This window comes from Schistocerca serialis, chromosome 1 (genome assembly GCF_023864345.2).
Source record: "Schistocerca serialis cubense isolate TAMUIC-IGC-003099 chromosome 1, iqSchSeri2.2, whole genome shotgun sequence".
In the NCBI taxonomy this organism is placed as follows: Eukaryota; Metazoa; Arthropoda; class Insecta; order Orthoptera; family Acrididae; genus Schistocerca; species Schistocerca serialis.
Window position 1 is genome coordinate 543,252,291 of NC_064638.1, and position 13,563 is coordinate 543,265,853.

Genomic DNA, 13,563 nt, shown 5'->3' on the forward strand with positions numbered 1-13,563 from the left:
TTAACACTGGTTCAGTAACCTCATTTAAGAGACTCCAGGGGCAAATTAGCATTTGGTATTCGAAGGTACGGAACTTTCAAGTAGCTGTTAACTGACATGACAAAGTGCTTTCTTGCTTTCTGACTACCTGTTCACACATTGGTGCAGTATGTAAGAAATTCCATTTTCTACCTCGGCTTACTAAAATCGCTTAATATCGCGAATTCAGTTGAAGTGCTGTTCTCAAGTGATAGCTGTAACAACATAAATTGCTAAAAGACAAAATAAGTTTTAGGATACATTCTGTACTAGTTTTTAATACAATGCTGCATCTTTTTATATAGATGCCTGTTTTATTAAGCATATGAAGAATGTATGCGTTATGGATAAGCATTGACGCACTTCACAGTAAGGTGCGAGAAGGTACACTATGTGATCAAAAGCATCCGTACACCCCCAAATATATACGATTTCATGTTAGGTACATTTTGCTGCCACCTACCAAGAGGTACTCTGTATCAGCGACCTCAATAGTCATTAGACATCGTGAGAGAGCAAAACGGGGCGCTCCGCGGAACTCACAAACTTTGAACGTAGTCAGGTGATTGGGTATCACTTGTCTCACACGTCTGTACGCGAGATTTCCACACTCCTATACATCCGTAGGTCCACTGTTTACGATGTGAAAGTGAAGTGAAAACGTGAAGGGACACGTACAGCACAAAAAGCGTACAGGCCGACCTCGTCTGTTAACTGACAGAGACTGCCAACAGTTGAAGAGGTTCTTAAGGTGTAGTAGGTAGACATCCACCATCACACAGGAGTTCCAACCTGCATCAGGATCCACTGCAAGTACTATGATAGTGAGGCGGGAGGTGAGAAAACGCGGATTTCATGGTCGAGTGGCTGCTCATAAGCCACACATCACGCCGGTAAATGCCAAACGACGCCTCGCTTCCTGTAAGGAGCGTAAACATGGGACAACTGAACAGTGGAGAAGCGTTGTGTGGAGTGACGAATCACGGTACACAATGTGGCGATCCGACAGCAGGGCGTGGGTATGGCGAATGCTTGGTGAACGTCTCATGCCAGCGTGTGTAGTGCCAATAGTAAAATTCGGAGTCGGTGGTGTTATAGTGTGGTCCTGTTCTTCATGGAGGGGTCTTGCACCCCTTGTTGTTTTGCTTGTCGCCATCACATTGCAGGCCTACACTGATGTTTTAGGCACCTTCTTGCTTCCCACTGTTGAAGAGCAATACGGAGATGGCGACTGCATGTTTCAACGTGATCGATCACCTTTTCATAAGGCACGGCCTGTGGCGGAGTGGTTACTCGACAATACCATCCCTATAGTGAACTGACTTCCTTAGAGTCCTGACCTGAGTCCTATGGAACACCTTTGGGATGTTTTGGAACGTCGACTTCGTGTCAGGCCTCACCAACCGATATCGATAACTCTCCTCAGTGCAGCACTCCGTGAAGAATGGACTGCGATTCCCCAAGAAACCTTCCATCACCTGATTGAACGTGTGCCTGCGGGAGTGGAAGCTGTCATCAAGAGTAAGGGTGGGCCCACACTATATTGAATTCCAACATTACCGATGGAGGGCGCCACGAAATTGTAAGTCATTTTCAGCCATGTGTCCGGATACCTTTGATCACATAGTGTTTTATAATATTCGAAAAGTAATGTACTAAAGAGTAGCGTCACAATTGAGTGTAAACAATTTACTTAGCATATTACACTTTGGATGCCAAGAGGGTTGTGCCTCTCCCTGATAATGCTATTTTCTCATTCGCCCACCAAAATATTACAAACCTTATGTAAAAAAACGTCGCCAGGTGGTACTTTTGATCACTGAATAGCGTTTTTTTCTGTACGTCATGTTACACTCTTAGCAAACCTTAGGTTTTATAAATTTGATGCCTTTACACGCAACTGGTTTGAATCATACTTAGCAAACAGAAATCACAAAATTGTGCTGGATAATTCATACAATGGTGGACAGAAATAAAATTTTATTGACTGGGCAGGAATGGCTAATGGAGTTCTATAGGATTAAACTTTGTGTCACTCCTATTCCTTATATATATGAATGACTTTCCACTTAACTTTCAACAAGCAGAATTGGTAGTTATTGGAGACGAGACTACCGTTACAATAAAACGCATCAGAAAGAAAGGAGTAGAAGAGATGTTTATGATATTTTACAAAGAATTATTAAGAAGTTCTCTGAAAATGCTCTTCCTTAATCTTGAAAATAAAGTACTCTATATTCAGTTCTGTAGAAAAAATAGAGTCATACCAGCAATTTTCATATTTCCATTCAATATTGTCTTACGAAATAATTTTCTAGGTTAACTCGTCACTTAGACGGTACTGATTCCACAGTAGCAAGCAATGACAATAATATGTGGTTTCATCTGCGTATGTCATGTGGGAATTTCTTCAAGGAGTTAGGCTGTTCAGCTGCACCATCACAGCACGTATATTCACTAACGAAATTCGTCATAAATAAACCAAGACATTTTGACAACAATTGTGATGTGTGACATATAACACTAGAATAAAAATGACTCTTATAACACTTTATGAAAGCTGTCAGTGGTCCTGAAAGGAGTTCAATAAGCAACAACAAAAATTCTTGATCTGTTGCCCAATAACATAAAATGTCTGTAGTAGCTAAGCAAGTTTGAAGTCTAATGTAATTTCTCCTGGACAACTCTTACTATTCCATGGACGGATTTCTGTTTAATAACTGGTAGTACGACAGTAAAAAATAAAATAAAAATAAAAATGCAACTAGTTTTTAAGTGTAGTTGCTTGAGTAGTGCTAAAAAGTAATGTGTTGATTAATGCTAAGACTAAAGATGTATTCACATAGTGTAAACTGATTCGTTGCACGGGAAAATAATAGTTCCAATGATCTATGGAACGTGTAACTAACTTACAAATTTCTGAGCACAGAACGTATCCCTAAAACTGAATTTGTGTTTTAGCTGTTTACAGTGTCATAGTTTGCAGTCTTCCGACTTCGGAAGCTTTAAGATCAAACAAAGTAGAAGGAATACATTGCATTCGATCAGAATTTCTAAAATCGTTGGGGGAAGTGGCAACAGAACTAATATTAACGTTGGTGTGTAGAACGTCTGAGATGACAATATACCGTCTGGCGTTCGGAAAAATATCATCTGCTCAATCCTGAAGACTTCAAAAGTTAACAAATGCGTAATTTATCACACAATCAGTTTAACAGCTCATGCATCCAAGTTGGTTAAAAGAATAACATACAGAAGAATGGAAAAGAAAAGTGAGGATGGTTTAGATGAGGGTCAGTTTGGATTTAGAATAGGTAAAGGTACCAGAGCGGCAATTCCGATGTTGCTCTTGACAATGGAAGCAAGACTACAGAAAAATCAAGACACATTCATAGAATTTGTCAATCTGAAAAAAGCGTTAGTAGTGGGACAGAGACAACAGGAGGACAATTTGTTAGTGCAGGGTGCCTCCATTCAGTGGCAAGGAAACGTTCAGGGCAAACCTTTTGCTCTGTTTTGATTGAAAGGTCCTTAAGCTATTGTTCTGCTAAGAGGATCATGATCCGATGGGGATAATCCTTCTTTCTGATTGACAGGCCCTTAAACTAATGTTCAGTTAAGTGGGTTTCCAGGTCACCTCACCCCTTCCCATCCTCTCAGAAACCCTGCACCATCTCCGATATCAAATAAATTGAATAATTATTTAAACCAGTTGAAAAATTGGCGGGAAATATCTCAGTCCTGTTACTTTTAGTATTCGCGAGGTGCTTCATGGTATTCGAATCATCACCTTTACACTGTATCAAATTCATGGACTAATTAATTAATTAAATCGATATCCTTCAGTTTTCCTTGACCCCTTCCCATTTCAGAAATATTGATTGATCGATAGCAGTGTATGCAACATTGTTTATGCAATTTAGGCAGTGAAACTTCCCGGCAGATTAAAAATGTGTGAGAGACCGAGACTCAAACTCGGGATCTTTGCCTTTTGCGGGCAAGTGCCATCTGAGCTGCCCAAGCACGACTCACGCCCAGTCCTGACAGCTTTACTTCTGCCAGTACCTCGTCTCCTACCTTCACAGAAGCTCTTCTGCGAACCTTACAGAACTAGCACTCCTGAAAGAAGGGATATTGCGGAGACATGGCTTAGCCACAGCATTGGGGATGTTTCCAGAATGAGATTTTCACTCTGCAGCGGGGTGTACGCTGATATGAAACTTGCTGGCAGATTAAAACTGTGTGCCGGACCGAGACTCGAACTCGGGACCTTTGCCTTTCGCGGGCAAGTGCTCTACCAATTATTTATTTATTTATTTTATTTTATTTATTTATTTATTTTTTATCGTTGTGTTTGGTCGTTGCGGACGTCGCAAGACATCCTGTTCAAGTTCTGTGGTTGATCCTTCCACTCAGTTTTTTATTACAGAGGCCAACCAGTTCTCTGACCTAACACGCTGAGTACCGAGCCGGCTTTAGACAATGTGTGGAATATTGTTCATTTAAACAAATTACGGGATACAAGGCGATGTATGGAGTACAGTATGTTTAGGGGATCTTTCAGAAAATGGGTTACAGAGTGTAGAGTATTACAGCGGTTTTTTCATTTCATTCGCGTAAGGAAAAAGTCTCTCGCATCCCGCCGCCCGCGCAGTCTACCCCACCTGCTCACACCGGGGCCCGCGACGGCTGTCGGCTGCCTCACCGTGCAGGCGCTTGGAGCAGCGTTCTCTGGCTTATGCAGCGTGGTCTTGGAATCACCAGTCTCCGTATCGCCCGCTACAGTTAGAGGCGAGCTAAGCCACTCCCGAACAAAAACACATTTCCTCTCGGCTTCCACCACCATCTCAAGTGGTATGTATGAATGAACCAACCTGTTGGATACCGGTGCAAGTGAGAGATGCCTTGCATCCAAAGCAAATACTTGACTGGGAATCGACCGATAAATACTGCTGAAGTTAAGAAATGGGTGATTGCCGGTTATACGATCGTGATATTGAGAAAATAAGGCTGGCACAGTAGCTATTTCACACGCAGAAATTGACGATAACATAAAGCTAGTAGCAGGTTGATTCGAAATACACTCTAAAAAAAAGATCGATGCATACAAAGAGGGGGATCTGGAGTTTGCTTTGCACATGACATGGGAACTAGCATGGGATATTTCATTCCGCCATAGGCTCTAACCTGTCCCAGCCTTCCTAGCACAGTTTCTAGTTTTGCAATTCATGAACTGCTTCAGGAGTTATTAAATCTAGTGCGGAATACCACATCCTGAAGAAGTCACTAATGTTGCTTCAGAAGATGTGGCACGGGTAGTATAAAATAAACTATTTGCTTCGCATAGTTCAAATCTACTCAAAATAAAAAAAGCTCGACACTGCACAGTAGTTTGCATGCCTAAATAACAGTGTTATGTTTTTGACCAGAAAGTCCATTAAATAATCCAGATATATTCGTATTTCACGTCACGACTGGAAGCAGTGTTGTATGAAATGATAGTTGGAATTTCAAATTTCGACTTACATTTATACAGTCACAGTTATAGAGTTCATGACCACTACAGGTCTGCTAAATGTATTTTCTTTTTTAAAGCGCTATAGAATTCGTAAGTTGACTCGTCCTCTCCGCCACATTAGGAATGAGGGAGAAAGGTTCTACTGCGTGATAGAACAGAGACAAAAGCAAACACCATAGCAAGACAGAGTCCACTGCGATGTAGTGAGAACCACTAAACATGACGCATTTAAAACACAACCCAATCCGTTGTAATAAGTTGACTTTGCTAGATGTCAGAGATCGCTTACAGTCTACACAGGAGAAAACTTTTCGTCGCAAGAAATTCGTTTCAGTTGTGGCCCAATGTGTACAGTACCTAACCAAGGTACAGTTATTCACGTTCTGTTTGACACTTCATCCGAAATTCTTTCGAAATGTACAAATCATAACAAATGAAACATTCTCGCAAGGAATCTGCAGTTCAAAGAGCGTCTTCCTTTATTTTAGTAAGGAAGTGACTTATAAACTTACAGAGACATGTTATTTTTTTATTAGGTGTGTAAATATGGATTTATTTTTTCATTACAGCATTTGGAGCGCCTTCTGGCTTTCAACAGAGCTTCTTTGCATCAGGTAAGTCTTTCACGGTACTTATTACCTTTATAAGCTTTTATTTCGGATACATAAGCTATAATTTTACGTTTTATGGCTTGTATAAATCTTTGCGGAGCGTATAGTATTTGAACAGTTTTCTTCTGACCTAAATTACACATATTATGTATGTTGTGTTAGTAAGGGTTTTGCACGTTGCTCCTTGGATTTTGTACGTTCATAACTTTCATTAATTTTGTCTTCGTATACATCACAACAACGCTTGTTGCAATACAGTCCTCTAGGTTACGGTGCACGAGACGTGAGCATACAGTCTTATAATTTTGAAGAACTGCATCCGTAATTTCCGGATGCGATTACACATCAGCTCTAAATAGGATTACTGACTTACAAAAACTTGTGCCGGGTAGTCACCCGAACCCGGTATTCTCGCTTATCACGAGCTGTTGCCTCAACCACTTCAACTATCCATTTATGTCTCGCAGAGTGATGCAGACTTCCGTAAGTCGCAGTTTCCATGTCCTATGCTCGCACACCATTTCACGTGATTCCCGCACTTGGAGAGACATTGTTATTCTTGTCGTATTTGCTTCGTTGGTTGTGTAATACAATTGTGCAATGCTGTGTGTTACAGTGTCTACAGAGTACCATACAATAGTTCGAGTCCCTGTCCGATAAAAATTTTCATGAGTCAGTAATCGTTTTTACAGGTGATGTATAACACTATTCAAAAATTACATATACGTTTCTTCAATTTAGTACGGCTGTAGATCGTCGGCAGCATGAGCTCATCTTATAATACGCTTCAGACATTGGAAAATTGTCTTATAGTTTTCTTCTCTTGGCTGTTAACTCAGATATATTCTTTAGATAGTCGCCAGCATTTCTGTGGTTCTGCTTTCAGTTTAGAAGCATTTTAATACTTTTATTGTAAGCAAATAAGAATGTTTTCTTAGCGCAGCCACAATATTCCGTTACTCGCTTGATTACATAGTCTATCATGAATTTTTGTGTTAAATGCAGCCTTCGTAGGAATAATGGGTACAAGCGCAGAGATTTTTACACGTGGTACTTTCATATGCACAGACATGAGTGTGTTACTTGTCGAAGTCTCCACACACAGACGTCACAGCTTTAAGACCTAATGTTTTCTGCATGGTTGTACTACACCATGAAGTGTACTACGCCTATCAGCCCACTTTTAGACACTTGATCTGCCGCCCAGAGGAAAGTAAGCATTGATGGGTTGCTCTTGCTACATGTACCTGGAGGTACTATCGAACCTAAAAGCGTAACATTTGTAATGGCTATAATTGTTAGTCTACAAATGACATAAATATTGATGTAATATTGTTCACTACACCGTCCTCAGTAGCAAATCTGCATTTCCACGCTGCCTTTTGCCATTATTTTTGGGTGGAAACATTCTCATTCTTAGTTTAACGTATTGGAAATTCTAGAAGAAGCCATAATATATCACTTACCACAGCGCAATTTCCATTTTCAGAATAGGCGTACATCCACGTCAAAAAGTAATGCAGTTTTGTGCCTGGATAACATAGACTGCAGTTTGAAAATTACTTTGCTGTTTATTGAAGTGCTTCAGACATTTTCTATACTGGTTTTCAACAGATTTGCCATCATTTGTATAAATAGTTTCCCGTTTTCTCTCCTCCTGCATTACCGAATACCCACACTTATACAAACAACGATTCGAATACACGAGTTAAATATTACACTGAAACTTTGTCTCAGACCAAAAGTTTTTTGTTCTGTTAACGTGTAACCAGTGTCAATGTTTTACTCAAATGATCAGCGTACACTGATAAGCCAAACCAGTACGAGCACTCCCCACCGCTACACTGAGTGCCACCTGGCGGGGTTGCAGGCATGCGACGTCGTAAGGAAACTGACTAAGTGCAGCAGAGGCCAACGGGGAACCATTCTAGCAACGACACGGACTTCAGCGAGCATCCATGCCTACTTGTTGGAGGACGGTGAAACCACTAGCACGTCACAGGGTGCTGGACGCCCACGCCACATCACACCCAGTTCGGGCGCTTGCTAGCTCTGTAAACCAGGATAGGCGGCGATCTGTGACAGATCTGACGGCAGAGAACAATGCTGGAACTGTCAAAAGTGTTTCTGAGCACACAGCTCATCGTAAGTTACTGAACATGGCTCCCCACAGCAGACGATCACTAAATATTCCCATATGTACTTGACGATTCGCGGAATTACGATTGAAGGGCTCAAGGGAGACTGTACCGTGTGTCGCTTCGTCGAACGAGTCACTTTTCTCGTTACACCAGACCGATAGTAGCGTCCGGATGCGCCGTCACCCAGGTAAACATCACTCGAAACATGCACCGTCGCCCAGACAGTATTACGCTGGGGGCAGTATTACGCTGTGAGGGGCATTCACCTGCGCCAGACATGGGACCTGTGGTAGTAATCGGAGGCACTTCGACAACTTCGCCTGCTTCGATGACATCTTCCAGCAGGACTAGGGCAGCCTCACAAAGCCAAAATCTTACTACAGTGGTTTGAGAAACGTGCTTGCGAACTCACATTAATGTCTACGCCACCAAATTCGCCTAATATGAAACAGATGGAACACATTTGTGACGCTACCGGTCGTCAACTCCGGTCCGCAAAACTCCGTGCAGTAATTTAAGAGTATTTCGTGAGCAGATGTGGGGCAAGACGCTATAAAGTTCTGGCTTATCACTGCATCTCCTCAAGTAAGGACGACGTCATGACGATAATATAGCTGTAGCATGTCGTCTCGATCCAAATGGATTTTGGAGTGAATTTCTCTTCTTTAAGTCCTATGGGAAAAACTTACTTCCGGTGATACGAGAGGGAAAAATGTTCGTGCTACTGAAAATGTTTGCGGTAAATGTGTGTATACCAGGGTGCTACTGAAAAATTTATCTCTTTGATGCTCGTGCCGTGCAGAGCAGATACTTACAAGGGAACCTCCACATCGCACCCCCCTCAAATTTAGTTATAAGTTGGCACAGTGGACAGGCCTTGAAAAACTGATCAATCGAGAAAACAGGAAGAAGTTGTGTGGAACTATGAAAAAAACTAGCAAAATATACAAACTGAATAGTCCATGCGCAAGATACGCAACATCAAGGATAGTATGAGCTCAGGAGCGCCGTGGTCCCGTGGTTAGCGTGAGCAGCTGTGGAACGAGAGTTCCTTGGTTCAAGTCTTCCCTCGAGTGGAAAGTTTACTTTCTTTATTTTCGCGAAGTTATGATCTGTCCGTTCGTCCATTGACGTCTCTGTTCACTGTAATAAGTTTAGTGTCTGTGTTTTGCGACCACACCGCAAAACCTTGCGATTAGTAGACGAAAGAACGTGCCTCTTCAATGGGAGCTGAAAACATTTGATCGCAAGGTCATAGGTCAACAGATTCCTCCACAGGAAAACACGTCTGACATATTCTATACGACACTGGTGACGGGATGTGCGTCACATGACAGGAATATGTTGTCGACCCACCTAACTTGTGCACTTGGCGAATGGGTAAAAAGATTGTTCTACCTCGCCCGATTTAGGTTTTCTTGTGGATGTGATAATCACTCCCAAAAAGTGGTGAAAACATAAGAGTTTGTCACATAAGCTGCAACAAATGAACAGTTTCACAATCGCACAGTTTTTCCTGTGCTCTGTCAAAACATATGTTTTTAACGTTTTCTAATTTTTCCGTGTGTAGACCGTCAAATCCTGCATATGTCCAAGGAAATCTGAACATGTCCTGGAATTTTGGAGAGCGAAGTTGATTACGTGTGAGTACCTGAACTTTGATAATTGTCTGAAAATAAGAAATTAAACTTTTCACTCGAAGCTTGACTTGAACAAAGTACCTCTCGTTCCGCAGCTCCTCACGCTAACCACGGGACCACGGCGCTCCTTAGCTTACACACTCCTTGATGTTGCCTATCTTGCGCATGGACTACTCAGTTTGTATTTTTTGCTTATTTTTTACATAGTTCCGCACAACTTCTTCCTGTTTTCTCGATTGATCTGTGTTCAGTTTTTCAAGGCCTATCCACTGTGCCAACTTATAACTAAATCTGAGTGGGGTGCGATGGGGAGGTTCCCTTGTTAGCAATATCCGTAGACCTTTTGAATCTCTTTCCACATGTCTCATTATCAAATTTTAAATTGAGAGCATACTGTCAAGATGTACATAAGGTCAACTTAGCTGTCACATTACCTTGTATAGACACGATGCGTGTCATTTTGCTGTGTACTTGCATGAACGTCGAGCTGCGTACGTTATTTGTGTATACTTCTGTGAATACTTTGACATACGTTCGAACAGTGTAAATATCTTTGGCGCTCTTCTGGAATCTTTCAGTTCGGAGAGATTGCAATAATTACGTTATTAACAGCCTAGGACAAATTCTTAGTTTCTAAGGTTGTTAAGGAGAGTTGATGCATGAGTGATTTTTTGTTCACATTTACATGTATGTCCTCTGCTTTTGTTTTGCAGCAGTACCCAAGCCTTTGGAACCATCCCCACCTTTCTGCTGCTCTCCCGCTTCAGGTGGGTTACGTGTAAACGATTTTTAATTTGACTCAAATGAAAGATAAAAATCGAACTGCTTTCATTTCTTAATATTTCTATTTGCGAGTCCAGACGTAGTGGAACTTAGTGGTCACTGTAATTTCCGTAAAAATACTTATGTATCAACAGAAGATGAAAGCAATGCACAACGTGGCGATGCAACAGTATCAAGATTTGTCCCTTCCTAACCCATTCTCAAGCCGCAGGCGGGAAGACTGCCTTCTGAAATACTTCCAAATAAGTCTAAATTCCTCTTACGACATTATCATGAGATACGTATGACAGGAAGCAAGATATTTTTGGTTCATTTTGGAACCCGAGCTCTCATACGCATAAAAGTAAGCTTTGATGTGATGCATAACTTCTTTCTTCTAGAATCTCCCGCTAAAGGACGTTGAAAATTACTGAGATACTCGCCGACCGACACAGTAAACCCTTCTCTGAGTTTCCTTTATCTCTTTTATTAATCTAAAATTGTAAGCATCCCACACAGATGGATTAACACGGCAACAGTATATGTCTAATTCCTGTAATACTGCAGGATAATGGAAACACAGATTCCTTTCACATCCCGCATATCTGACGATTTTAGTATCACACCTGAGCAGCGTAGGTATCAGTGTCTCTCAGTCGGAATTTCATATTATGGCGGAAAGTTAAGGCTTTTGCTGGCAACAGCCTGAGAAATGTTTCGAATTTCTAAGCTTACTAACAAATTCTGATGTATTTTAAAGTTCAGATTTACATTTTACTTTTAGTGATTCACGAGGCAGCAAAAGCTCCTTCCGGTCCATACACGACCACGACTTTTCATCCTGGTGCTGAAACTTTTGCAGGCGAGTGCCGTGTTGACAGTTCTAACCTCATTAAGATGAAAGCTACGAGACAAATTGCGAGGACGGAGGATGTTAGTACATCTACATCTACATGATTACTCTGCAATTCACATTTAAGTGCTTGGCAGAGGGTTCATCGAACCACAATCATACTATCACCCTACCATTCCACTCCCGAACAGCGCGCGGGAAAAACGAACACTTAAACCTTTCTGTTCGAGCTCTGATTTCTCTTATTTTATTTTGATGATCATTCCTACCTATGTAAGTTGAGCTTAACAAAATATTTTCGCATTCGGAAGAGAAAGTTGGTGACTGAAATTTCGTAAATAGGTCTCGCCGCGACGAAAAACGTCTTTGCTTTAATGACTTCCATCCCAACTCGCGTATCATATCTGCCACACTCTCTCCCCTATTACGTGATAATACAAAACGAGCTGCCCTCGATGTCCTCCGTCAATCCCACCTGGTAAGGATCCCACACCGCGCAGCAATATGCTAACAGAGGACGAACGAGTGTAGTGTAGTTAGTACACGTGCCTGCTACTTTCCATCAGTATTATCAAGACCAGTCGTTGGATAACTTAGTGAAGTTCACTCTTTATCGAAATATTTATCACTGAACGATGAAACTAGTCAGTTAGCGGAGATTTATTGGTACTTATTGGAAACCTCCATGACCCCACTAGTTGTAAAATCCTTAACAGTTCTTCTTTTTAGGCATATTCCTTGATTTTATATTTGCGATAGGCAGCGTTCAGCATAATGACCTAAAAGTTGTACAGTTGTTCTGTAAAGAATCATTTTCTTAGATAAACAGGATATTCCCAATATCTTATCAATGTTCAAATGTGTGTAAATTCCTAAGGTACCAAACTGCTGAGGTCATCGGTCCCTAGACTTACACACTACTTAAACTAACTTAAGCTAAGAACAACACACACACACATGCCCGAGGGAGGACTCCAACGTCATGGCACCTCAAACTGCGCGGCCACTCCGCGCTGCTATCCTGTCAATAAATCGAAGCCAGCTACATACTTCTTTCGCTCACAGAAAAGAGATATATTTGTTTCGAAAGTCTTTCATTAACATATGTACGGTACCACAAAATAGCTGTCGAAACCCCAGTATTTAAAGTGTCTGCACAAATTTAATTCTTCTAACACACTTCTCTTTCCAGAACATTTTATCCCTGTGTACTGAGTTTTATCCAAAAAATGATTCCATAACTTATTAATGAGCAGAATAGCGCAGAATGAACCAATTTTTCGTCTTAATTCGTCTATGGCTGTAACCACACGTACTGCATGTGTAACTTAAATAATTCACTGAATAAAACCATCAGGGAGGTTTGCTATTTGAGGCAACAATCAACACCATTTAGTTCTTTTAGTTCATTGTTCAAATAAACACCCGGTGTAGGCTCTGGTGTTTTATTAAAGTTATTTAGCTGATTGTGCTAAATTTTATCAAATTCAAGCAAAATACTTTTTCCTAGAGCTATTTGCTGAAAATTACTAAGATTTTTGTTTGCTGCGTCGGTAGGAGACATTATGATATTGATTATACCTGGACCTATTTCAGCTGCAAAAAGGAAAAGATTTGCTTCTTATGAGGACGTTATGCTTTCATATGACGTCATACAGGATGAAAAGCCGAGATTTTGCACCTCAGATTGCTTTTGACACTTAGAGATGTTTGTAATTTGTTTACACGTATGCGAATAGTGGCCTATGGCTCATGAACAAACAGAAGCGCTGTCTCGTAACTTCATTAATAACACAGCTACAGGCATGACTTTGTTTTTCTTTGTTTATTTATTCGAATAACGAGGGTACGATAAATCAACTTTGGTTTTTCTTCTTTATGTTTAATTTTCGTTGCTCCCTGACTTCCTTCATCATTCGAGAGTGTCGCTCCTTTTCCTCCTGGACCCACTTTCTTCCTTTTGCAGTCCTCGCTCTTTCCTGCCTTTTGCATTGTTTCTCTAGAAACTATTCTGTTATCT

The 13,563-nt window shown here is 41.1% G+C and overlaps 1 protein-coding gene across 6 annotated transcripts in view; it reads left to right on the plus strand.

Annotated features, from left to right (window-relative positions):
- The window catches only part of LOC126475123 (inter-alpha-trypsin inhibitor heavy chain H4-like), a 306,057-nt gene that overhangs the window by 265,498 nt on the left and 26,996 nt on the right, over window positions 1–13,563 (plus strand). For all 6 annotated transcript variants that reach the window (XM_050102753.1, XM_050102761.1, XM_050102734.1 and 3 more), the window contains exons 15-16: window positions 6,106–6,150; window positions 10,642–10,695. In XM_050102753.1, coding sequence (XP_049958710.1) covers window positions 6,106–6,150; window positions 10,642–10,695 — 99 coding nt within the window. The remainder of the gene's footprint in view (window positions 1–6,105; window positions 6,151–10,641; window positions 10,696–13,563) is intronic.